The following is a 24,584-nucleotide window of genomic DNA, read 5'->3' on the forward strand; positions in this document are numbered from 1 at the left end:
TTTTACTCTGTTCTGTTATTGTCCTCTTGACTGGAAGCAGTTCACACTATTACATTTTTAAGAGTCTGTTTATATGCTAAGTGCTAATCAGTGAAAACTTAGCATAATACATGCACATAATTAAATGGAGAAAAATGCAATATATGACCATATATATCATTGTGTAGAGCATGAAGCGTTGTTAGGGTGTAATATTATATTCATAGATCTATAATTACTGTTTTTACCGGAGGGAAACGATATTAACATAGAATTTAATTTCGAATCCCGAATTTTAACACACAGCTTTTGGCATTTTCCGTTTTCAGTTACAGATGCTGAATGCTTCCTGGCGTTGTACTGCATCGGGAAAGGCATACAACTCACTCATTTCAGATTCATATCACTTTAGGGATGTTTGTCATTTTAATTTTGATACCACTGCTTGGGCAAAATATACGGTGAAGAAGTCATTGAGATGTTTTGTGTGCTCCGAGGTAGCAGAGATAGCGCAAGAGGTTGCAATTCTTGTGACTGGCTTCTGTTGTAAGCTTCTCTGATGAGGAGGAGACAACCACACAGTTCTTCCTGGTCCATTATCTCCTGCTTAGGACTGACCCAGTCAGCAATGCGATGGGGCTACTGGACTCCTGGAGAGAAACCTCAAAGATGAGGATGTGGTAGTTGGTGTTGAGTGTGTTTTTACTTTGGTGCTCAAGCCATTCACTGCAGTCTCCATGACTTTACAGTGAGGGAACACCAGCGAGAGATTGTGAGGTCTTGTGTGTTTCCAAGTTCCTTGGATGGTGGACAGATTAATCCACGGTGCTCAAGATTCACAACAAGACAAAAAGCATCTGAATCAAAACCCAGAGTGAGACATCATCAGTGACTGCATGGATCTTCCTTTTGCTATCAGTCATTTCATTTAGTTTTGACTGTAACGGTCATATTTTCCATCTGCGTGTTGGACCTCGAGGAAGAGGAGGCACAGCTGAGCCGGTCAAACCTTGTGCGGCTCCCTGAACTTTCAGCTTGGGCCTGCAGTCTAACAATGTTTCCCATGATACCACGGGAATCCCCTGAACCGCAAATCGTCCTTCTTGCTGCTCAGTAGCGTGCCGTTCGGGCCACATTTCTGAGCAACACAGGCCCAATAAGGTAACAAGCCCGAGGGGTGTGGTTTTTGATGAAACCGCCCCCACCCGCTTCACCTCTTCCGGTCATGTGGGTGTTACTGGCCACCTGAAAGATGCCCCAGGCCCATGGGGCAGAAGGTGACTGTGGTTCAGTGAATCTTACCGTTGATGTCTGTCTACGGTAAGGGTCACCCGCCCAAAGACAGACCACAAAATAAGCCGCCTCCCTCTCTCCGCTACCCGTCCGACATTTAACCCCCAACCTGCCACGTCATCGAGGACCACAGAAGGGAAATTTTACATCTCATATGATTATTTTTGCTTTCTTTGTTCGCGTCCCTTTGATTTTCTGTGGTCGTTTTTGCTATGTTTGTTTTAGTTCTGGGAAGAATGGAGGTAGACCGATTTTTTTTTTTGTAAAGTCAACTGGAATACAGCAAACGTTTGACTTATTCTGATCCTTCTTTCTCTAATCATTCTGCTGCTTTCTCCTTATGTATTTCGATTAAATTATGATTCCTAGTGGTCTGTCTTTGATTGGCGTGTTTCTCATTAGCGTTTCGCTAATATTTACCGAAACAGCCGTTCGGCGATAGCTGAACTCGAAACTGCAGAATTTTCCACTTCCTGCTCGCTGTTATCAGTGCCCTTTTTCACCGTTGTCATAAATTGCCTTTACACTGTACCTCACAGTGTAATTAGTCAAATCTTGCCTTGCCTTTGTTGACTACGTTACCCGATTAATTTATTTGTATTTGGTTGTTTAATGCTGTTTGCTTTTATTCTGCCAGCTTGTCCTTGGCAACACGGAGTTGTGTCGTAGTGATAAGGCAGCGGGCGGGCGGGTGGGGGGGGGGCAAGGCACGTGGGCAGGCCCCTGGTGAATCAGAGAAATGGCCACCTCGACTCGATAATGTGATAATGGTTTAACCGTAAGCTGATTATGATTGGCAAGTCTGCTGGCAAGAAAGGGAGAGTGACAAGAGCGAAGGGCAGCAGTGAGGATGTCAGTCCCCCCCCCCCCCCATTTGCGTGATGTGTCCACGGTCGCACTCATTGCCGTCCTGCGGTGTCCTGTTCTTTGGCTTGGCAGCTCACACTGTGTCCGCCCTCAGCTCTCAGCCTGGGTGCTGGGCTTCACTGCTATTGGCTCACACGAGGAGAGGGGGGCGTGGCCGCCTGCTGGGTGGGTCTCACCCTTTTCACAGCAATTTTTAATTTTTTTTTTACAGCAAAAACCCCATCAAGTCCGTAAAGGGGGGCCATATTTGCCCCCTGTTCGGCACCGTTACTGTTTCGCGTGCCTTTGGCAGACTTGATGTAATTTCTATAATAGCTTCCCGTTAATCAGCTTAACTTGTAACCTTTTTAAAGAAATTGCTTGTGCCATACCAGGTGCCGCTTCGTTATGGGCGTCGAGAGGTCGGGCCGCTGTGACCCTGCCAGGGCGGTGGGGGGGGGGGCGTGGTAGGGGATCGGGTTGCAGTCCCCATGGGTCGGTTGTGCCGCCAGTCTCCTGACCGCAACGGATCAGCCTAGGGGCTGTTGGCACTCTGCAGTCACGGGTCACGTGTTACACGGAAAACACCCCCCCTAACACCCCCCGTGCTTCTCCAGGACTGGCTCACGTTACTGTAACATGTATATATATACATTTAACCTCTGACACAGCTGCACGCTGCCTGACGTCACTGAACACCGACACGCATTCTCACACGGCTGCTTCTTAACCCGCAGATTGTTCGCTCCCAGAATCCTCAACTGTCTCCCTTCGTCTCTGGGGAGTCTTTGCGGAGCTGCAGACGACTCCGTTACCGACGACTTCCGCGCCATTTTACCTTCCCCCGGTGCTGGGGCAGCCCTGCTGTGGCCCCTTTTTCAGGCACGGTGAAGAGCTGGTCTTTGTTCGGGATTTGCAGGCCTCTGGGATGGGCGGATGAGGCGCTGGGGAGGAACAGAGCCATTTCCCAGCGAATGGAAACCTATTAACAACCAGCTAAATATAGCCGAATCCATTTCACTGCGTCTGTGCTGTTTAAACACATTCTACTGGGTCTGAGCGTCTCTCTCGGTCCTGAATGTCGGCTCGTGCTACTCTGATCGCTACAGGACTGCTGTCTTGTTTTGTGCTGCTTGCTATTACCAATGGTGTTGTGAGCTCCAAAACTGCAGGGCTCAGTGATATGTCACCAACAACTACCATCATAACGATGAATAATCATGTATAATTAACAGTCGGCTTAACTTGCAACCACACCGGTATAAACCAGTTGTCGCCTTGTTTTTGAGCAGAAATGAACTTATCACTCTTGATGAGTTTTTTTGACCCGTGCCACTGGGTGAAGACGGACTGCAGTTTTCTGCTGCTCGTAACGCCGATCCCCTTTCTCTGGCCCGCAGAACCACTGCAGCGTTTTTGGTCCTTGGTCGTGAGCGTGATCCACATGAACGGACAAAGCTTTGCCGTGTTTTCATGACTTTTTCTTTTGTTGCTATTGGAAACGCAGATTTTAGCAGGCTTGACCAATCAGGTTATCCGCTTACGGATTTCCAGAAACTGCACTGTCCCCGACTTTCTGTCATTGGCTAGGAGCCGACCGTCTTCCTGCTTTTATCTTTCCTTATGATCTCCATCGAATCCAAAGTGCTGGTCCTGAACACGGTCCTTCCAAATGTTATTTTTACTCGTTTGTCTCAAAACTCTTTCCACAGTGTCAGATATAATCACCTTCTGCTGACAGTTTGCTTATGATTAATACCAGTTAGTCAAAGGCAAATCAGAAATTTAAGTTCCTATGTTTTTTCAGCATAAACAGGTCATTTTTTTGGTCCAGATTTCCTCCCTGAGAGAGCAGTGGTAGTTTGATCTGAGCAGGTTGAGCTTGCAGCCTGTCCAGTGTGTCATGGGGGGGGTCAATCAGCTTCTGCAGTTGTACATTTTTCACAATACAATAATTACACTAATGACGGTCCAGCAACGACCCAGTTGGGTGTGTTATGCTTCAGGAGTGGATATGAGGATTTCATTGAATAACTTCTCAGCCGTCACAGCAGACTAGACCCAAGGAAGGACATGGGGTGCGACTGTTAAATCGCTCCCCTGGATTCCTGTTGTATTTAATGCATTTATTTGCTCAGTGGGCGTTTGAGTCCAGCGTGACCTGCAGGAGGGGCCCTGTTTATACAGCTGCCTGTTTGTGAGGGGAATCTGCCGCCTATTCCGGAACCCACACCTTTTTAGGACTCAAACCCACAACCCTGTGGTCACGGCCTCCTTAAGGGTCCCCCCTGCCTGAAGGCTGATCTCCATCTGTCCTTCTAAGAGCGTCTGCGGGTTGCAGAAGGAGCTCAGCAAAGGTTCACCACGGACGCTTCCAGGCCTTGGACTGGAGGACCCTCTGATTGTGACTCAGAGGTACGAATGGCAGAGCTTCAGTGTCTCAGAAACCCGGCGCATCCCTCCTATGGACTGGTCAGTCTGGCGCTCCTGAGACCTACGAACAGAGACCCAGCTAGTGGGGCGACAACATCCCTACCGGCTGTGAACTGGGTTTGTTTGTTGCGCCCCCCCCCCCCCAATTGCCCATGCAAACCCCCACTCTCACAGGCGGTTCAGTGGCTTGCGAAAGAATTCCCCCATGTGCTTACCACCCCTTGTGCGGTGAGGGGGCTACAATGGCCCCCATCCCCACCCCCAAAAACCCTCTTCCCCGGCCCCTCGCTCCAGCCCTCCCCACCACTTTCTTTGGGAAACAGGAGCTGGGGAAGTGTGAGGGGAGCGGGGCGAGGTCAGCGTGGAGCGGGGTTGGGGTAGGGGCGTTCAGCTGCTGCTTTGTTGTCCTGTCCAGAAGGTGCCCGGCGAGAGTGGGCCGGCCAAACTGCACGGGCGGCGGAAAGCGAGAGAGCGGCCCACTAACCGCCCTCCCTCCCTCTCTCATTTTCCCTCCCCCTCCTCTCTCTCTCTCTCTCTCTCTCTCTCTCTCTCTCGCTCTTTCTGCCTTTCTCTCCCTCCCTCACAGCTGGGCCATCAGTTCAGAGCACGCTTGCACGCCGGAGAGAACCTGCGTCGTGTGCCGGTTCTCACACTACGGAGAGTTGCCAGTCCCCCCGCCCCCTTCCCCCCCCCTCCCCGTCGATTCCCGTCACGCACACACGGACGTGGTGAAGCGGAGGAGGCCGCGGACGACCTCTGGGACTCGCCGTGGTGGACAGAGGATGGCATCCTTACCGGGACGACCTGTCTGGAGCGCCCTGCTGGTGGCACTGCTGTCCGTTCTCCACGCGGCTGAGGGTGAGTGGATGCCCCCGTGCCCCCCCTGAGTGAATGCCCCCTTGTCCCCACGCCGCTGGGTATCTCCTTGCCCGCTCCTACCCTGCATACATCAGTGTTGTCAGAGCTGTGATTTTCAGCACGAGCTTAAGGCTGGAAGACAGCAGCCCACAGAAGTTTTGGCTGTTGTTGTGGTGGGGGTGGGGGGAGTTTGTGCTCACTTCGTACTGTCAAGGTCTTTAGATGAGTGGGGGCTGTGCTTGTTCCCCCAGCCCTAGGCAGACCTGTCTTTACGGGTATTCCCCAGACCCAGTCTTTGGCTTTCGGAATTTACGCTGATTTTAGGTTTAGTTTCCTGTCCTGTCTTTTATCACCTCTGTGATTCTTCTATATTCTTCTTTCTTTCTGTGGTCACAGTATATATTTCCATAGTATTCCTTCCAGTTATTGGTCTCCAAAAAGTTTTTTGAGCCCCTCAGCGTCTGATGTTTTTTTTGATGTTGGGTTGGTTGGGTTGAGTCCCCAGCGATGGCTGTAGTGCTGTTGGCGGGTGCCTCTATGACTGGGACCCATGTGGTTTGGTTTTACTGCTTTCAGTGTGTGTGCTCTACACTTCAAGGGATTCACGCGACTTCAGCTGTCTGACACTTAGAGACGCAGCTGGAATTTAAGCTTTCGAATGAATCGTCGCCCTCCCCCTTCTCCAGTCCGCGGCTGCTGCTTTGCATTCATGTAAGCCAAACAGGCGTGTGTGCGGTCTAAAGTGTCACACGGGCCCGTGATCATCTCAGAGTCTTTCCGTTGTTAATGTTCAAAATAATCGCCAAGGTCCCAGATGAAACGTGCCGTTTGGTTGCCCATCTCTGCTCCTTGATTCCTCTTGGTCCCTCACCATTTCTGCATGCCTTCCTCATCTTCATCGTCACTCATTGTTGGCTGCTGATCACCCTAATATTAGACCAAGATGGGTGCTTTGTGAAATGGGAACTCATTGCTACTTTGCCTCCCCCCTCGCCCCCCCCATGGCATGCACCTTCATTGCTGCCCTCCCCTAATCCTCTCACGCCCAGACAGTGTACCTGCTGTCCTGTTTGCCAGGCTGCCCTTTTAGCATGTAGCCGCATTGCATTATTGACCCAAATACAAGCCCGGCTATGAGAATAGCTGGTGCGTGTGTGACTCCTGGATCGCGACGGCTGCGAGCACTAAAATAGATCAGCGCGAGGGCTCGTTACCATTTTAATTCGGGTAAAACAAACTGAAGTACATGCAGTCAGTGGGGAATAGTTTGTGTCTGTGCTGTCTTGACACGGACAGCTCAAACGTTTGCATCGTCACTTGGCAGAAGAGTCCGGCAAAGTCTGAGAAGCTGCCCGGGGTAAATAGCTTGGATGCCGAGGCAGGCCGTGACCCACTGAGTCGGGGTGTCTGACTTTACAGCTGCCCTTTTTCACACGGAGAACGTGGATTGTATCGGAAGCAGAGAAGTGAGAACAGGTTAGGACTAGAGTTTAGGGAAAGATGGAGAGGTGATTACGAAAAGGTAGGGAGGGAGTGAGACGTTTGAGGAAATGGCGCAGGGACAGGGAGGCATGTTAAAAAATCGCCGTGTGCGTCATTGGGTGCTGCAGTGTCTCTGGGGTTTGAAGTCAGGGCTCGCTTTGAGACGGTCTCTGCTCTGTGCATGCCCCCCCCACACACACAAACGAACACGCTCAGGAATGGAAGGAGCTGCGCAGTCCCTTCCCTTCCTGCAGTCGAGGGAATTAAGAAGCCAGGCAATGTAAACAAGGTCACAGTGATCCCACTGCCACATCATCCTGACCTTCCCGGGGAGCTGAGCATGTCGCCCGGTGTTTGTGTGTCTCTGTGTCTCTGTGTGTGCACGCACGTTTTAGTAATTATTAAATTGTAAGTTATTAAATTTAGTAATTATTAAACTAGATTTCCCCACAATGTGACAAAAACCTGTAACTTTTTTTTTTATCTTGAAGAGACATTTTTTCAGTCCCCACAAGGACAAACTCAATTTTCTAAAAGTCTGTGACTGCGATCAAAAACTAAAAATGCCGATTGTCTTGTATGTTATTTGGTTAAGGTTAGGGCTGGGTAGGGGTTATGGTCATCATGTTGGGATTAGAGTTTTCCCCATGGAAATTAATGGAGAGTCCCCACAAGATATAATTACAAACCTGTGTGTGTGTGTGTGTGTGTGCGTGCGTGCATGCGTGCGTGTGTGTGTGTGTGTGTGTGTGTGTGTGTGTGTGTGTGTGTGTGTGCGTGCGTGCGTGTGTGTGTGTGTGTGCGTGCGTGTGTGAGGGCCGGGCTCTCACACTCCTTGGTCTGTGCGTTCACCCTACAGCACTGATTCATTAGCCGAAATTCTTCCTGCTCCAGTCGTTATCAGTTGCTCTGTGCTTCCACACAAAGGGCCGACAGCTCAGTGAAAACACCTCATTCATCTGTCCTTTTACTGCGAGGCCAAGCTGCTGTGAAGTTCTGCTAAACTCCGTCATAGGGAGGGATGGCAGCCTTGTCTCTCCCCAGTGCCCGTCTGGGACACACGGATCCCCGCTGTTTTAATAGGCCGGGATGTGGAGGCCGGTACTCTCAGTTCTGGGCGCGTTTGGTTATGGAAGCCGCTACGGCGGCAGGTCCCGTTCCGTTCAGCTGGCCTCATTTTCCGGAATCCGCTCACCGTCAGGGAATCGGTCGATCTAATTTTATTTACTACGCCACGATTTTATAAGAGAGTCTGTCACAGAGTGTTCTGCTGTGATTTACGCTGATTTTCCTCTGGGACAGATCTGTGCCGATAACACAGACCCCTGGCCCTCAATTTTCAGTTTAAGAGGCTGTGAGGAAAGATTTACAAAGAAGAACAAAAAAGAAATGAAAGCGTTCTGATACAGGAAGCATATAAATGTTTTAATGGAGAAAACCACAAGTTTTATTGGTACACCCAGTATAATTACATAATGCTGCATAATTACACACTTAGCCTGCTCCATGTGTCCTTGGGGTGTGATTTTTAAACACATTTGTCACTCCTGAAAATCTGCCACAGCCTCTGCAGGGTAGATGTTCAAAATAATGAGCTTGAGATTATTAGTGATGTCCACCGAAGTTGCTTGCTTCTTGTATTAAAACATCAACGCTTTGGCCAACATCCTGAGTGTCACCGATCTGAACTGAGATGTTCCCAAGAAGATGGTCTTTTCACATACAGCCGTTGTTTCATGGAGATGAGTCGTTTGATGAACCATGTACATACAGCTTCAGTTAAAGTCCTTGGAGACCCATTGTAGTACGTTTGGAAGGTCTGTTGACGTTGCTCTTTAATGTGAAATAATGTAACTTACGTGTTATTTTTCTAAGCTGACTGTGATTTCAGTGGTTTGGCTTCGCATTCTGTGGACATTTTATGTTATATCAATTAAGACAAATGGATTTTGAAATTGCAGTTGTTTTGTATTTACTAATAATCACAAATTGGCCCAGAACATTCCAAAGATTACTGTATTGTGTAACATCACTTACACACAGGGCTGTGTGGCAGTCTAGTAAAAATATTTGCAAATGTTTAATTTGTGTCCTACTAGACTCGACTCATTCAGATTTTGACATGAAGTGATTATCCTATTTGTATTAATCAGACCTGCATAATTTCTGTTCTGAGATATAATTAGCATTTTTAGACATAAAGAGTTTTAGTGTTATGGGGTTCGAGGGTTGTGATGCTCTGAAGCTTTGCATTTTACTGGAAATCAGAACAAGATGAAAAATCCGTTCTGTTGAGATTTTGCTGTCCCACACATTTCCCCACACTGCGCGCACATCCTCCAGTGCGGTCTGAATGTTTCCTCACTGACTTTTAACACCGTTTAAAATTAACTTCTGTTCATCTTTTTTGAGTGCTATTATCAGCTTCTTTCTTCTCCTGAGTCTCCTAACACTGTATAAAGCCAAATGAATAGAACTTCTCAGTTTTATTCATTTAGAAGGACAGATATCTGACTAGCAGTGAGATACCTTTCATAGGATCACTGTAACCTTTCGGCTCTTGTTAAAGTGTCCATTTGGTGAAAGGTTCATTAATTGCTATGCTACGTGTCAAGGTTTCACACTCTTTGAAGTTTCAGTTCCTTTCGCGTGGGTCTGTGCGGTAAAGACGGCCTTGTTTGGACCATGGTAAACGCAGGAATGGGCAAGAGCTCCTCTGTGATGAAAGCTCCCTATTTGAAGATAGATTGAGTTCATGAGCTGAGCTGCATGGAACGTGTTTGACTCACACTGGCAGCTTTGGGCGGCCTTGAGAGGCCACAGCAGAGGTAAACTCTGCCCATTCTCGAGCACACATTTAGGCAAGAAGAATAACAAACTCCTCCATTTGAACTCTTGGGGTTATTTCTTCGGCCTTGATGGAGTGAACTGCATTATTGTGCGATTTCAGAAGACGCTTGAGCTTTTGTGGACCAAGGATGCATGGCTGACAGACTCAAAAGGTTCAACTCCATGCTTTATTCCCCCTTCCCTCTTCCCTTCTTTCTTTCTTTCCCTGGAGAACAGACGACTGTAAAAAAGAAAGAAGAGTGGAATATCAGAGGAAGGAAGGTTTTCCTGTTAGTCTCCTGACAGGATACGGGTCGTGTTGCTCAGACAGAACCAGGTGGACCAGGCTGTGACACCTGCGACATGGGGGGTGGGGTAAAGGTGAAGGGGTTGGGGTGCCTCGGACACCCCTTCCTGTGAATGGCAGCCCCCAGAGCCGCGAGAGGAGCGGTTGCCATTGAGCACACAGTTCAGCTGGTGCCGAGTCCCCGGATTCTGCCGCTCTCTTGAATACCGGGAGATTAAAACCCGGATCCCAGGTCTTGAGGGATGGGGGTGGGAGGATGGGTAATGAAAGGGGGTGAGGAGGCTTGGACAATGGAGCCTTGTACGATGGGGGGTGCTTACATTAATATGCATGACAGAGGTGGTTTACTGGTCTGTGGTCTATCGTTTTTTTTTTTTTGCTGGGGGGGGGGGGGGTACCCCTGCAATATGTCTGTCATGCATGACAGCCTGTGGGCCACACGCTTCCTGGATTCTACGTCCTGCCCACCTGGCTCGTTGTCGTCATCTATGTCCTCTGGGGGACACTGGACAGAGGAACGTCTGGAGCAACTTCTGGCAGCCTGACACCGAAACTGCGTGGCTGAGGAGCTGGAGGCGGCTGGAGATCAGGGGGGCTTCCTGGGCATCGGTAATAGTTAGTAGGTCAGCTTAAGTAACCGTCACTGTCTCCGTTTATTTCGTCTGGTTAGTGTCCGGCTAACCTGCCTCTGGTCCTGATACAAAAGCATGTTCCAGTCTGAGCACCAAATGGGATTAACATCTGTCTGTGGGGGAAGAAGCTGCTCATTCATTTCCGTAATTTTGGGAGGAAATATTAAAACTAATTGTTTTAAATTCATATTGGCTTCTTATTCTGTCTCTGAGTGTTTGGTTCTGTTTTTCTGGATGTTAAGAAGCTTCATGTGAGTGTAAAGCCCTCATGCACTTCTGCAGTCTTGTATCTTAAACTGTGAACAGGATGACGCTGAAGTTCCCTAACAACTTACCAAATGTTTCAAACAGTTTGCTGTTTATTTGAGTAGTAAGTAGTGTGGTTTGGCTTTGGCTACCTGTCAAGGTAAAAGGCTACATCTGATAGTATTTTTCTAGCACGTCATGTGATGTGCAGATCCTTGTTTGGTGACTCCCACTCCAGGGTGTAACTAATAAGCTGCGAGGATGAAACGCGCCCCTTTCGTATAATGAGGGACATGCTCAGGAGCGCGACTTGTCACTTCGTACCGCCTGGTCACCGCGGGGACGCCATTGGGCGAGCTGCCTGAGAGGAGCCGGGCTGGGTGGGGGGGGGAGGCATCAGTGAGGGGTGACGGACAGCGGGCAGGTGTGGGGCAGAGCCGGCACTGTCCTCTGATGCCTGCGGAGAAGCGGGGGAGGGGAGAGGGATTAAGCTGAGTGCTCTCACGCATTGTGTGGGTGTGGAGCTGTTGAGCTGTGGCTGGGTGGAGCTGCCTATGTCTAAACGGGGTGGAGGACTCCGCGGTGTTCGGGCAGGCTGGCCTCCTCTCGGGTATTTCTGAAAGGTTACAGTCGGCAGCAAACGCCTGCCTTTATTTCTGTGCCAGTCCCCGGCATCTGGCTGTCACTCTGTCAACTGTTGCTACCATCCAAATACTGATAGCACTCCTGTTTATGATGCCTGGAGGAGATGCAGGTTAGACGATCTGTGTATTTTAGAGCCAGCCTGTTACTCTCTGGAGTGGATGGCTGGTCTGTTTTAGAGCCAACCTCAACACAGTCTGGAGGAGATTGTCAGTGCATTCTGCAGTTGATCCGTTTGTTCTAGAGCCAGTTCATTACTTTTAGGAGTTGAGTGTCTGTTCTAGAGCCAGACTCAACACTATCCGAAGAAGATGGTCTGTATATTCTAGAGTTAGGCTGATGCTCGCAGGAGTAGGGTGTCTGTTCTAGAGACGACTGCTGCACTTGTTAGGGGAGATGATCTGCCTTTTCTAGAACCAGCCTGAGCACTATCTTGTGTGAGATCAGCAGTGACGTGTTTTCTGTGACCTGTGTGTTCCAGTTAAGAAAAAGCAAAGAAGGACAAAATACGAGGGACAGTGCTGTGTGTGCTGGTATCCTGTATGTGGAACATAGGTTACACTACAGATTATGCAAGATTTACTTTTAATGAAGGTGTTTGAGAAATAATGAATGTAAGTGTTTATGAAGGGATTAGCAAGTGGGATTAGCAAGTGGGATTAGCAAGAAACTTTATGGACTTCAACAGATTGTAGTGGGAAGGACAGGCCAGTGAGATTTACGGCTCGGTTATAATTTCAAAACCAGACCACATCCACTCGGGTGTGAAGCCTCTGATCATTTTACAATCTGTGTGAAAATCCGCAGCCCTGGTGACTCCCAACACCGGGGGGGGGGGGGGGGGCAGTTTTCTCATTCCAGGAATTTATCTTTTTGCATTTGGGGTGCCGAAATTTAGCTTTGGCTCTTCATTTTGATGGAGTTGAACCTGAAGATGGGAGATGTGCTGTGTTTGACGCAGAGGCCGTTTCTTCCTGATTTCTCGCCAAGCGGAGGGTCAATTTCCTCCTGATTCCTCAATTTTGAGGAGTGTGGGGTGTGTGGATTTGTTCAGCTCCTCTTGGCCAACCTGCCCTGCCTCGTGGGGCAGCGTGAAGAGCAAGTACCAGGGCGAGCGGCAGAGATCAGGATGGCGATCAGACACAGGTCACAGACAAATGGAACAAGACGGCAAGTTGGCGCTCGAATCACTTCGAGTCCATTAACCGCACTGGGTGCCTGGAGCGTGTTTAGCCGAGCGGCGGAGCAGATTCAGGAGGTCCCAGCGCCGCGTGTTTGCCGAGGCCGGTGCGAGGGAGACGCTTAAGGCAGCCCACCGTGAAATGCGGTAAGCAGATGGGAGAATAATCGCAGCAGACGTCGGGGGATGTATTAGTGCAAACGAAAGGTAAAGTATCAGTGCAAATATAGGGAGAACGGCCGGCTCTCTCGGGTCCGTCCTGGCAAATATCGATCGCTGGGAGTGGGCGGAGTCACGCCTGCAGATGGGCAGTCGGCATGTGTATAAGTGGCGCTTGGCGTCCTGTTCGCGCTGCCAGCTTGATGCCAGGTCTGTTGCTGCCCCGGTCCCATCGGAAGCCTCGGCTTCCTCTCCCGTGGTCCAAAGGGGGCCAGTGGGGGCTAATCCTTTTATCTGAGGGAGTCGCCTGGAGCTGCCCGCCTGGCCACCCGCTGAAGAGAGATCAGATGGGCTGGACGCTCCACATGCAAACAAGCCGGAATCCGTGCCAACGGCCGTGCCCCGTGGCTGTAGGTGTTCTGTTCTGGGAGATAAGGGGGGCAGAGCTGTCGCGCGGCACTTTGTTTTTAGTGAGGGGGTGGGGGGCGCTCGCTCAGATGCAAAGTAGCTCTTCTGCTCAATCAGAGAGAGGCGAGACCGAGATTCCTGTGATACGGACCTCACGGAAATGACGCGCCTGTCTCTCAGAGGCCTGGCGCTTGGCTGCCTGATTGTGGGCCACTGGGATTCCTGGCTAGAAGATGTTGCTTCTGCACGATCTTCTGCTTTAATACGTCGGTTTCATTCCCGCTTAGAGGTAATCAGAACTGCGGGAATCCCGATTTTTTTCGTTTTGTGGTTTTCTTGTAGAGCGCAGGGCCGGATCTGAAGTGGCAGAATGCGGTTTGCGGTTCTGGTGTGTATTGCCGAGTAGGTGTGTGATGCAGCTGTAAGTGTCAGGTGGTGCGGGGTGTACTTCAGCAGGGGCACCGCACAAACACACACACGCACACACACACTTTGACATCTGAGACCAATGGGAAACCCATACAGCTGCAGGATATCAAAGGTGGCCTGTCCAGAAGTACTACATCAGGCATATCCCAGTCCAGGCTTTGGGGGGGGGGGGCATTTGGGCCACCCAATCGGATGGCCTTGCCCCGTGCCTCCACAGTTGGCTCACATCTGGAATGAAGGCAGGCCAAGCGGGCCGGGGGGGAACCGGAATCCGACACAGGATTAAAGGACGCCAGGTGGCTGAGATGCAACACATTGTCAAAGCATCGACTGGGAGGGATCGACAGCGCCCTCTAGAGTTAAAGAGCATAACAGAAACTGCCGGGTTGGCCCCACATGTTTCGTGCATGTTACTAATATCCAGCTGGGTATTAAGTTAAGTTGAAGTTCTCCTCTTTTGTTCCCAGTTGGTCCTGCTCAAAACCCCTTTGCCACTCTCAGTATCCCACTGTTACATACCATTGCAGTAAGTCTGCATCCTGCGCTGACCCCTGACCCTTGACCCCTGAGCCCCTTGGAGGGTGTTACAAATTTAAACAAACTAGCAGTTTCACGCTCCTTTGCTAACAGCTCGACGGTTTGATGTGGCTGGTTACGCTGATAACAGCCCATTTTCTGCTCGGTCGGCCATGGGGGGGTAGAGGTGGTTATTGCCCTATCAGAAAATTGGGGGGGGGGGGGGATACTCCACAAATAAAAGTGTTTTTTTTTTTTTTTTTTTGCCTCCGTTGTGCCGGGCAGAGACTGGGGTGGGGGCCGTGAGGAGGAAGTCACACTGAACAGCTGAAGTGAGGTTAGGCTGTGAAGGTGCCAGGCTGGGGGGGTCAGAGGTGATGAATGCACCCCCCCGCACCCCCCAGGGGCAATCGGGCCGCTGGGTGTCCATTACATAGGCCGGCCTCTCCAAGCATGGAACTCTTTGCAAAGGCATCGATTTCCCTCCCCAGCTGCTTCGTGGGAATCAGCACAGGGCAATATGGACATGAGAGCGTGTAAAAACACACACACACACACACGCGCAGTCACACACACACGTTTGTACTCATATGTTTGTGGGGACCGTCCATTCATTTCTCAGGGCAAAACCCTAACTATGATAACTTTGACGCCCCCCCCAGCCCTAACCGTAACCTTAAGTCACAAAAAAATACAAGACTTTTGGCATTTTTTGTTTTTTTGATTGCAGTCACAGATTTTTATGAAATTAAAGACCGAAAAACTGTAAGTCAGAGGTTTTATCACGTTGTCGGAAAATTTGGTCCCTGCGTTGTAAGAACGAGAAAAATGCAGAATGAAGAGCCACATGGCGTCCATATCGTAAATCTGTGCAAGCAGTCCGGACCCCAGTCCACATTCTGTTTGCCTCGCTTCATGTTTGCTTTCTTCTGGGAACTGCGGCCGCGTAGCCAGGTGTGCGGAGCGGGAATCCGGCAGATAACGCTGTACTCCAGGCCCCTGTCTGGCGCCGCATCCGGCCTTCCGCGCGGAGCTGACTTGTCACGTTTGTTTTCCCATCTGTATCCAATAACAGCAGGATTCTAACATGCAACGGGCTCGTACATCTTACATGGTGTGTGTTTCCTTTTTATGATTTTGATGTGACTGCTTTTTTTTTGATGAACTCGCATGCAGGTGCGAGACCAGCTGTGGATGGCGCTAAGGATTGCGGGACCATAATCGCATCTCTGGTCTGCAAAGCACGGATCCACTGCCCTTCCTGTCGTCAGTTAGCGACTCACATAGCAAAACCCACACAGCTCAGGCCAGGATATCTGACCCCTGCTGGCCTCTGACCCGAAATGCTTGCTTATTCCTTAAACGGTTGCACAGATACTGTCGGGACAGAATTTGGAGATTTTTTTTTTTTTGCATTATCAAATGATCCCATTTCAAAACACAAGAATGATATTTAAAGACAATTTGATTGTAAGGGAGAGAGATTAGTTGCAGATAAAATTAAAATGAAAAAAAACAAAAAGTCAGCACATTTAAATAAATAAAAAAAAAAGCCAAAATAATAATTACAAAATGAGAATGCTTTTACTGAAGATGCAGTCTTTGCCTGGTACTTGTGGAGAGTCAGGAGACTCTATGACCTGGGAATAAGGATGCTGAGGGCAGAGAAATTGGACCTTTGGGTTGTCAGACTGCTGCTGGCTTCCTGTGGCTTCTGTGGAGGCCGATGTGAGCCAGCTGTCCTGGGAGCCTTCCTGTCTCTGGCTGGTGTTCGGCGGCTGCCACTGTACCTAAAATCGCTGTTTAAGCAGCTCTCAGCCCCGGGATCTCGCTGCATCTACCCCCGGGAGCAGCTTGTTAGCGTAGGCATCTTCGTTTAACGGGGGCTTCCTTTGACTGTGTCTGACGCTGCTCCCCCCCAGCAGGACTCTGTCACGACCCGCGGGGGTCGATGGGCGATCGGGTGGTCGGACGGTGGGAGAGCGAGCGGAAAGGAGGCAAAACAGGCAGGAAAGCGGGTAAACGGGGGTTTAATAGGGAAATACGGGACACGGACCATTCGACACCGACTAACATCAATGACAGACAAGGGGTACAGGCAAGACTTAGACTTAACTACACCAGACGAAGCAAAATAAGACAGCTGGGTACGATCAGGGAAGCACACGTGGATAATCAGGGGGTGTGGCACACACGAGGATCGTACAAGCCGGGCATCACAGACTCCCCCCGTTTTCACCAGTTTTATTCATTTTCATTTCTCTTGTCATTATTCTCCTTTTTCGCTAGAAACTGCCACTAGAAAATGTCTTTGAAAGTGACAGGCGTTCTCCTGACCCCCAAATCGCCATCCCCCAAACTGCCCCCATTTCTGGTTTGTTTATTGTCTTAGGCTTATGCCCCCCACCCCGGCTGGCTCGGGTGGCCCCTGGATCGTTACCCTCGCTGCCTCATAGCACGCTTTAACGCTGCTCCCGGCCAGCTGGCTGTTTCCTCATGGGGAGATTTATCTCTGACTGGATCGCTCGGCTGTCGGCGTAGCTGGGCACACGTCTTACTGTCCTCCCCGTCTCGACGGGAGGAGATAGGGAGGCACAGTGTTCCATGCCCGGGAACAGCCCTCTTCATTTTTCCACACATTCTCCAGATCCTAGGCAGCTTGCCCCCTTCACGCAGAAAGGGGGGCAGAAGGGGAGGGCAAAGAGGGGTGTCCAGGGGTGCAAAGCTCTTCATTATAGTCACAGATGGCATGTTGGTTCTGCCCGGCCCAAAGCAGTTTCTTTGCAGTGCCGGTGGATCCACAGTGGGTCGGGCAGCACCCGCCTGTCTCGGGTGACATCATCACCATGCTGCAGGATCTCAAGCCTGGTCATGGCTACGGAGAGGAGCACCCACAAATGAGCTCCATCGTACCTTCCGGGGTGGGGGGGTAGCGACAGCCTCTGGGGACATTACTCGTACACCAAGGTCGCCGCCTGTTCCTGTGCTCTGGTCCGTCTGTCTCACGCTCGGTGGAGACCTTCCAGTTCCCAGAATTATTTGCCTGTGAGAAGGAGAGAGAGGCGGCTGGGCCTCGGACCAGGTGAGTGCAGCATTCAAACAAGCTGCTTTTAACGTCAGCCATGTGCTATCTCACTGCGGAGAGGACTGTCAAACAGAGGAGGGAAAGAGCAGGAGCAACGGGCGGGGGGCAGGCGAGTGGGGAGCCGGACAGCGTAGATAAATGGATTCTTTTTGATGATCTGGGCCGGGGGGGGGTACTGTTTACATCCTGCACATTCTTATGATGACTTGCTCTTTGCGGCATGTTTGACAGCAGTGCCAGTAAATGATGAGCAGTGTCACCCACTCCGGGTCAGGGGGGGGGCGGGGCCAAGGTGTCTGCGGTCGTGTTAATTGGGTGAGGGAAGCGACCGTCTTTCAGAGGGGAACCACCCACCCCCTCCATCTCCCTTGGATTCCAAGGATAAGGATCAGCGCCTGCTCTGTCTCCACACCAAACCCCCATCAATCCTGGCTAAGTAAATGCTGGCGAGGGAGGTTGAGGCTTGCAGGATATATGTTGAGTATACCCTCGGTGCTCCTCTCTAAGAGGATAAAAAGGCATGGGGGGGGGGGGGGGCTTACAATGTTTTGGTTTCACAGAGAAAGGTCGGGATTCTTTTGCTCCCTTTTGTGTATGTGTGGTGGGGGTGGGGCGGAGAATCCTGTGGGTTCATCTGTTGAGATTGATGAGGATGGCAGCCTAAACTGTCGCCCCCTCTTTTCGGGAGGAGTACGAGTCTCTCTGCGACCCGACAACGTCTCCTGCTGTTCCTTCTCCACCCCTGTCCATGCCTGAACTTCTGGAACCTTCTCTGTTGTATTCAGCGCTGTCACGGAGGTTCCCTCCAGCAAGCTCTCCGCCAGCAGCCTTTACGCCGGATACCTTTAGCACAACACGCTTCACTTCCTGACAATGACTCACCAAAGACGAGGTCGTCTCCTCCATTACCATCCAAATATGGGATTGTCCAAAATCCGACGCCCGGGGACGGGATTATAATCTCATTTACTAACTGAGGGGAGGAAGAGTTTCTCCTGTTGGGGAACAGGGTACGGGTTAGTATTTGAAGGAATTCTCTGGCTCCAGGGAGAGGGAACATGGCCACTGTGGAGACCTGTGCAGTGACCTGCTTCAGTTCCTTGAGTACACACCTCGGGAAACACTTTTCCAGCTGCATCGGCGCTTTCCGAGCCAAGGACGGTGTGTCGGGCTGTCTGCCAGCACGAAGCGTCTGGACCCGCCTGCTCACCTGGTGATTTTTGTCCCTCGTGGTGCGCCGTAGCACACGAGCAACCACAGCAGCAGACAGTTGTGTGCAGGGGGTGGGGCATGATTTATGCAGCTGGGTCAACCTAGTTATTATCCAATGATATTCTCTGAATTGTGTGTGACAGGCGAAGTTGGCAGCCCGGCGGCCAATCAGCATTCAGCGGCCTCTCCTCTAGATATAGAAGTTCTCTGTTGTTCTGCATTTACAGCCATCTTGTCATACATCGGCGTACGGCTCTTTTTTTACTCCCGCTGACATAAAGCACTGAGCGAATCCTGGAAGACGCTGCTGATCTGAATGTGAGAAAATGAGACAGTAAGGGGAACGTGGAAGAGATGTACAGGAGCAGAGGCATAATTCCAGGGCTTAATTACAAACCCCTAAAAGAAGTTGGAAGATTTAAAGTGCGATACACTCTGCCAGTGCGTCTGACGGAGACCGAGGAGGCGTACAGAAAAGCAGATGGTTAAAAAAAAATCCTTTCTGAGCTCCAGGCCAGTTCAGGCCCAGTGTGCCCACGTGACCATCGACATGTGACTTTCCGCCGCTCGTATGTCCTTGAAGCTACGTATCTGTGACATGGAGGGAGTGGAATGTGAAGAGAAACAAAACAAACAGGGAACCCTAAACGAATAACTGCAGTAAAACCCAGCAAATGATGGGAGGCAGTGGCCCATAACATATCCCAGTGATAGCAGTTCCAGTGTCAATCACATGCCCTGTCCCTTTCAGAGAACAAGCACGCAGGGAAAGGTCACTTAATGGTTCTTGGGTAGATAGCGGTGACATCTAACATTTATGTAAATTTTAGGGGACCATCTATTTGCATATGCTGGGTTACACATCAATACGCTTGCTGTCTGTGGCTGGGCCTTCCGTACCTGACAGCCTGGTCATGTGACCTAACAGCTCAGATTTTACGGTCATGTGACTTCTCAGCCTCCTGGCTCAGTTTGGGAAAGAGAAAGACATATACAAAATTGACGAGTTTGCCGCACACCTACAGCCTAAAGCCTCTTGCCGGACACCGGATCTGCCCCAAGGGCATATTAAATACCCCCCAGTGGGTCTCTTTGCCATGACTTTGCTACATCAGTTTTTGCAGGAATTATCAGCCCACGGCCTTCTGGGAATTCTTCATCGGCCCAATTCCGGGTGAAACGCTGGAGCAGTCAAAGCACTGGCGATTCATGTTATGCGCGATGCCGGCCGATCAGCCGCAGTCTCCGGAGCTTTCCACGGCGCATTGCTCTCACTTTATTCTGAAAGCGAGGGGGTGAAAATAGTGGGCGAAATTCCTGATTTTCGTCCAGGCAGCTGTGAGTCATTTTTCACCGTAATCCATCGCATCATTAACGTCAAACTCAATTCCAGAGGCGCGGTGTGGAATACGCTCTCTCGCGCCGTGGCGGGAATTAAAGCAGACATAACATGCAGCTAATGAAGTCTACATTTCTCACGCTGCCGTCACTGAACAATCTGGGCGATACCGTTAATCGGAGTTACCAAAATATTAGGGCTGGGGAGGCACAGGCTGTGTTTAAAACTGTTACGGGGGGGCTGCGTGACGGAGGCGGGCAGGTGGCAGAGGCTTGGGCCCGACTGGACGGCACCACCTCATCGTGGGTGGAGCTTAGTGGTCTAACTGGCTGGCTTTCTCTCAGTGGCTTTTGACATCCATAACCTGGTTATCTTGCCTCTGTGGTGTAGCTAAGCTAGTGAGTGAAGATAAGCCTTGAGGTGGAGAGGCAGAGGGAAAGAGCATCACTCACTGCATAATGAGCGGAGGGCTTCCGGGTCTGGTCGCTTTGGGCAGACGGCCAGAGAGAGCGGGGGGAGGGTTGTGGAGGTGGTTCAGTTTTCATTACCGGAGCTCAGATTCCGTATAGGTGGTGATCGCACGTCAAGCTGCCTCAGCCTTCTCATCCTCTCCCTCGCTGCAGTTTGACCAGGAAGGCGTTGGTTGGTTTTGATTGGTTGTCAGTGTGTGATTGGCAGCCGGATTAGCCGCTCCGCACCAGTCGGCTCACTGGGGAATTCCTGGGCCTGGGGGATGGTGATGGATGGACTGGAAGGCAGCGTCTGGCAGGTGGAAAGCCACGGGGTCCATCGGGCCTTCGGCGAGGCGTACTAAATCTCACTTACGATAACGAGTGCTGACCACGGGCAGCTAATAACATGGCCGTGGTTATTTATTTACTTGCGAGTCATTGATCACAGTGGAGAGAATTTTAAATTTTTTTTGCAGACATAGGCGGACCCCCGAGGCAACGCCATTTGCCAGCGCTGCCAGGCACTTCAAGAGCTTTGAAGTCGCGGCAGGAGGTCCGATTTGGCATGGGCCACAGTATCGTGGCCGGCGGTACGTGTGTGCCCTGCTCTTGCAGTGATGGACACAGGCCCCCTGGTGGCCAGATCTCCCCACTGGATTGGTGGAGGCGTGATGAATGGTCATGTCTGCTGGCCAATAGCTTCTGTGAGAAAGGCCCGCCCTGCTGATGTGGACCTACTTTGTCCCCCCACCCCCGGCTGTTCATTTGGTCTGGTCCAGATGTCAGCCAGGCGGCCGGGCCCGGCCGGGTCGGGCTGCACGGTACCGGCCGTTCAGTCCTGCTGCGAGGCAGCTGTGCTACCATCTGGACTCAATGAAGGAGCTGGCCAGCGTTGAGGGGGCAGATTTACGAGCAATAGACACGTCCTTCATCCCTTCTTCCTTCATCTCTTCTTCCTTCATCTTCATTTCCGCTTACCCCTGCAGATAAAATCCGCGCAGCTCGGCCGCTTTACGTTTCCTTCGCAATACAACCGCTTTGGGGCGGTAGGCCATATGACCTTCGAGCGGGTCCAACGAGGACCCGCTATGAATGAGCCACTTTGATCACGCACCATTAGCGGAGGAAAGGGTGTTGAAAGATGAGCACCCATTGGGGGGGGGGAGGTGGGGGCTTGGTGTGGAAGTGGGCGGGGGCTTTCTGTTCCGGCGCTTTCCAACACCGGTCATCCACCCACTGAGGTGCAGAAGTCAAAGGGACGGCCTCTTTGCGGCGAATCCTGCGTTGATTCCTGCGTTGATTCCTGCGGTGATTCCTGCGCTGCCAACCTCTCAGCAGAAGCAGGGCGCAGCCGCCAGGCTCACAATCACAGCAACGATGCCCTTCTAACCCGGCAGAGGTCTGACCTCCTTCTGCTCTCCTATCCTGACCTCTTGCTCTGCCCCGTCGCTCCCTTGTCCCTGCAGCTCCTGGCCTGCCGTCCCGCTGCCGCCCCCGCGAGAGGCAAACTCTGCTTACTGATCCACTGGCTTAACCCTGGCTGTCCTCTCCCCTCCTAGCCAACGTCCTGAACAGGAGCCCTGGGAAGACCCCAGCGGAGGGCGTGAAGGGCGAGGGCAGCAGCACCGCCTCAGCTCCGCCCCCACGCCTCCTCTGGTGCTATTGCTACCATCATTGCCCAGAAGACACAGCCAACAACACCTGCAGGTAGGTGCACCAGGTCTGGTATACAGACGAGGCCAGTCCTCTCATTCGCGGCTTACTCCAGGGTAATCTCAGGGTATTTCCGTAAAAACAAAGGCCCCGGTGACACTTGACACTCACGTTCGCCAGCGAGCAGCACACGGGACGAGTAATCACTGACATCTGTTATGACTGCTTAATTCGCCAATTAGCATGTAACACATACTCTGTCACATAAAATTAGCATATTGCGGCTGATAAACAAAAGTCCCTCATATGGGTTCCTCGCCAGGGCTGGAAATGAGTGAAAATCGAGTGGAACACGAGAAAATGATTACAATAATGAGAAAAAGACGTATTTTGTTATACTGTTGTTTACACATAGTGCCACTCACAAACTCTGGAACTGATTTCAATTGGCCGCGTTTGCCGGGGGAATCAGCTGTATTATGGCGTGTTCATGGTGCAGCTAAGCTCGACTTGTGGTTGAAAGGACTTGTTAGCACCATATTTTTTCACAGAGATGCATCTCTTACTGTAAACATGGCGGAGACAGTAAGGAGTAGAATGATTATCCACATAGTAGTTGTATTCACTGCTGTCGTAATGTTGAAAATGTAGCTGGTGATTACCATGCAGATGTCGGGTGTTTAAGTGAGGATGGCAGTGGGTGTGATAATGCTGATGATTGTCTTACGTTATTATGTAGGACGGATGGATACTGCTTCACCATGGCGGAGGAAGAAGAGGGTGGAATTCCAGTCATCACGTCTGGGTGCCTTGGACTGGTGGGATCAGAATTCCAGTGCAGGGTGAGTAAAGCTTGGACTGGTTGGATGACAGCTCCAGTGCAGGGTGAATACTGGTTAGATTGGTGGGGTCAGACTTGAGAGGCTGTCCTGAACTTAGTGTCCTGGTCTGTGAGTTGAGTTTGATGGTGGCCGTCTGATCACTGCAGGACACGGGGAATTCCCGCCTGAGGCGAAGTCTGGAGTGCTGTACCGATCAGGACTTCTGCAACCGTGATCTGCACCCCACCCTGCCGCCACAGAAGCCTCCCAGTAAGACCCAGCTCCCTCCGTCACTTTAGTGCGTCGTGTGTGGAAGCTTGAGCATCTGGCCAGGGTGGGGGGGGGAAGTTCTGGGAAAAGTCACTGCAGTTCACAGGTCGCGTTCTCGATAGCGTGACAGTAAGACAAGCGTCCCCAGAGGAAGCAGCTGCCCTGCGGACGTCCTGCAGTGTCATCAGCATGAAACTCCATCGCGGGGCTACAGGAAGGGACATGATCGATCAGGGCTCAGGTTCCCCAGGCCCCTGAAGGCTTGTGGGAAGCTGTGAGGGCTTGGCCAACACCAGGCCAAAGCCTTTGGCTGATATAAGCTCTGGTGTGTGAGAGGTTGTGCACATGGTGTGAGTCTAGCAGTTTTTTCATAGTCTATGATGCGATGCTGTTCGCATGTGAGAGGTTTTTATAGACCATGGTGCTGTGTTGGTTTTGACACTCTGTGTCAGTGAGAAGTGTTGAGAATGTAATGCTATATGATGTAATGTCTGTAGAGTGTGACTCTGCGTGATGTACTTCTTTTTCGACTGAAACTGTGTATGTCATGTAGACTGACACTGCGTGATATACTATGTGATGTACTTCCTGTTAATTCTGACACTGTATCTGATGCACTTCCTATTGACTGACACCATTTCTGTTGTACTTCCTGCCGATTTGGACACTGTGTCGAAGTACTTCTTGTTGACTGCGACACTGTGTGATGTGCTTCCTGTTGACTGTGGCACTGTGTGATGTGCTTCCTGTTGACTGTGACACTGTGTGATGTACTTCCTGTTGACTGTGGCACTGTGTGATGCGCTTCCTGTTGACTGTGGCACTGTGTGATACGCTTCCTGTTGACTGTGGCACTGTGTGATGTACTTCCTGTTGACTGTGGCACTGTGTGATGTACTTCCTGTTAACTCTGACACTGAGTCTGATATACTTCCTATAGATTATACCGATGGGGAGGTTATTCATCACTTGGCTTTGCTCATCTCCATCACTGTGTGCAGCATCATTCTCGTCATCATCATAGTTTTCTGCTACTTCAGGTAAGCAAACACACTCTCACACACACACACAGACACACACATGCACACACCCCCATGTGCACACACACACACACAGACACACACATGCACACACATACATGTGCACACTCACACACACAGACACACACACGCACACACCCCCATGTGCACACTCACACACACAGACACACACACGCACACACCCCCATGTGCACACTCACAAACACAGACACACACACGCACACACCCCCATGTGCGCGCACACACACAGACACACACATACAGACACACACATGCACACACGCACACACACACACACACACAGAAACACACACATGCACGCACAGACACAGACACACATGCACACACGTACACACACACACAGACACACACATGCACAGACACACACATGCACTCACACACACAGACACACACACGCACACACCCTCATGTGCACACTCACAAACACAGACACACACACGCACACACCCCCA

The 24,584-nt window shown here is 50.9% G+C and overlaps 1 protein-coding gene across 1 annotated transcript in view; it reads left to right on the top strand.

Moving 5' to 3' along the window:
• Positions 1 to 24,584, top strand: part of bmpr1ba (bone morphogenetic protein receptor, type IBa) — an 85,663-nt gene that overhangs the window by 54,920 nt on the left and 6,159 nt on the right. Inside the window, exons 4-8 of the mRNA XM_048984036.1 lie at positions 5,138 to 5,409; positions 21,887 to 22,034; positions 22,720 to 22,822; positions 22,969 to 23,071; positions 24,012 to 24,111. Coding sequence (XP_048839993.1) covers positions 5,334 to 5,409; positions 21,887 to 22,034; positions 22,720 to 22,822; positions 22,969 to 23,071; positions 24,012 to 24,111 — 530 coding nt within the window. The 5' untranslated portion in view covers positions 5,138 to 5,333. The remainder of the gene's footprint in view (positions 1 to 5,137; positions 5,410 to 21,886; positions 22,035 to 22,719; positions 22,823 to 22,968; positions 23,072 to 24,011; positions 24,112 to 24,584) is intronic.

Source organism: Brienomyrus brachyistius, chromosome 2 (assembly GCF_023856365.1).
Source record: "Brienomyrus brachyistius isolate T26 chromosome 2, BBRACH_0.4, whole genome shotgun sequence".
NCBI lineage: Eukaryota > Metazoa > Chordata > Actinopteri > Osteoglossiformes > Mormyridae > Brienomyrus > Brienomyrus brachyistius.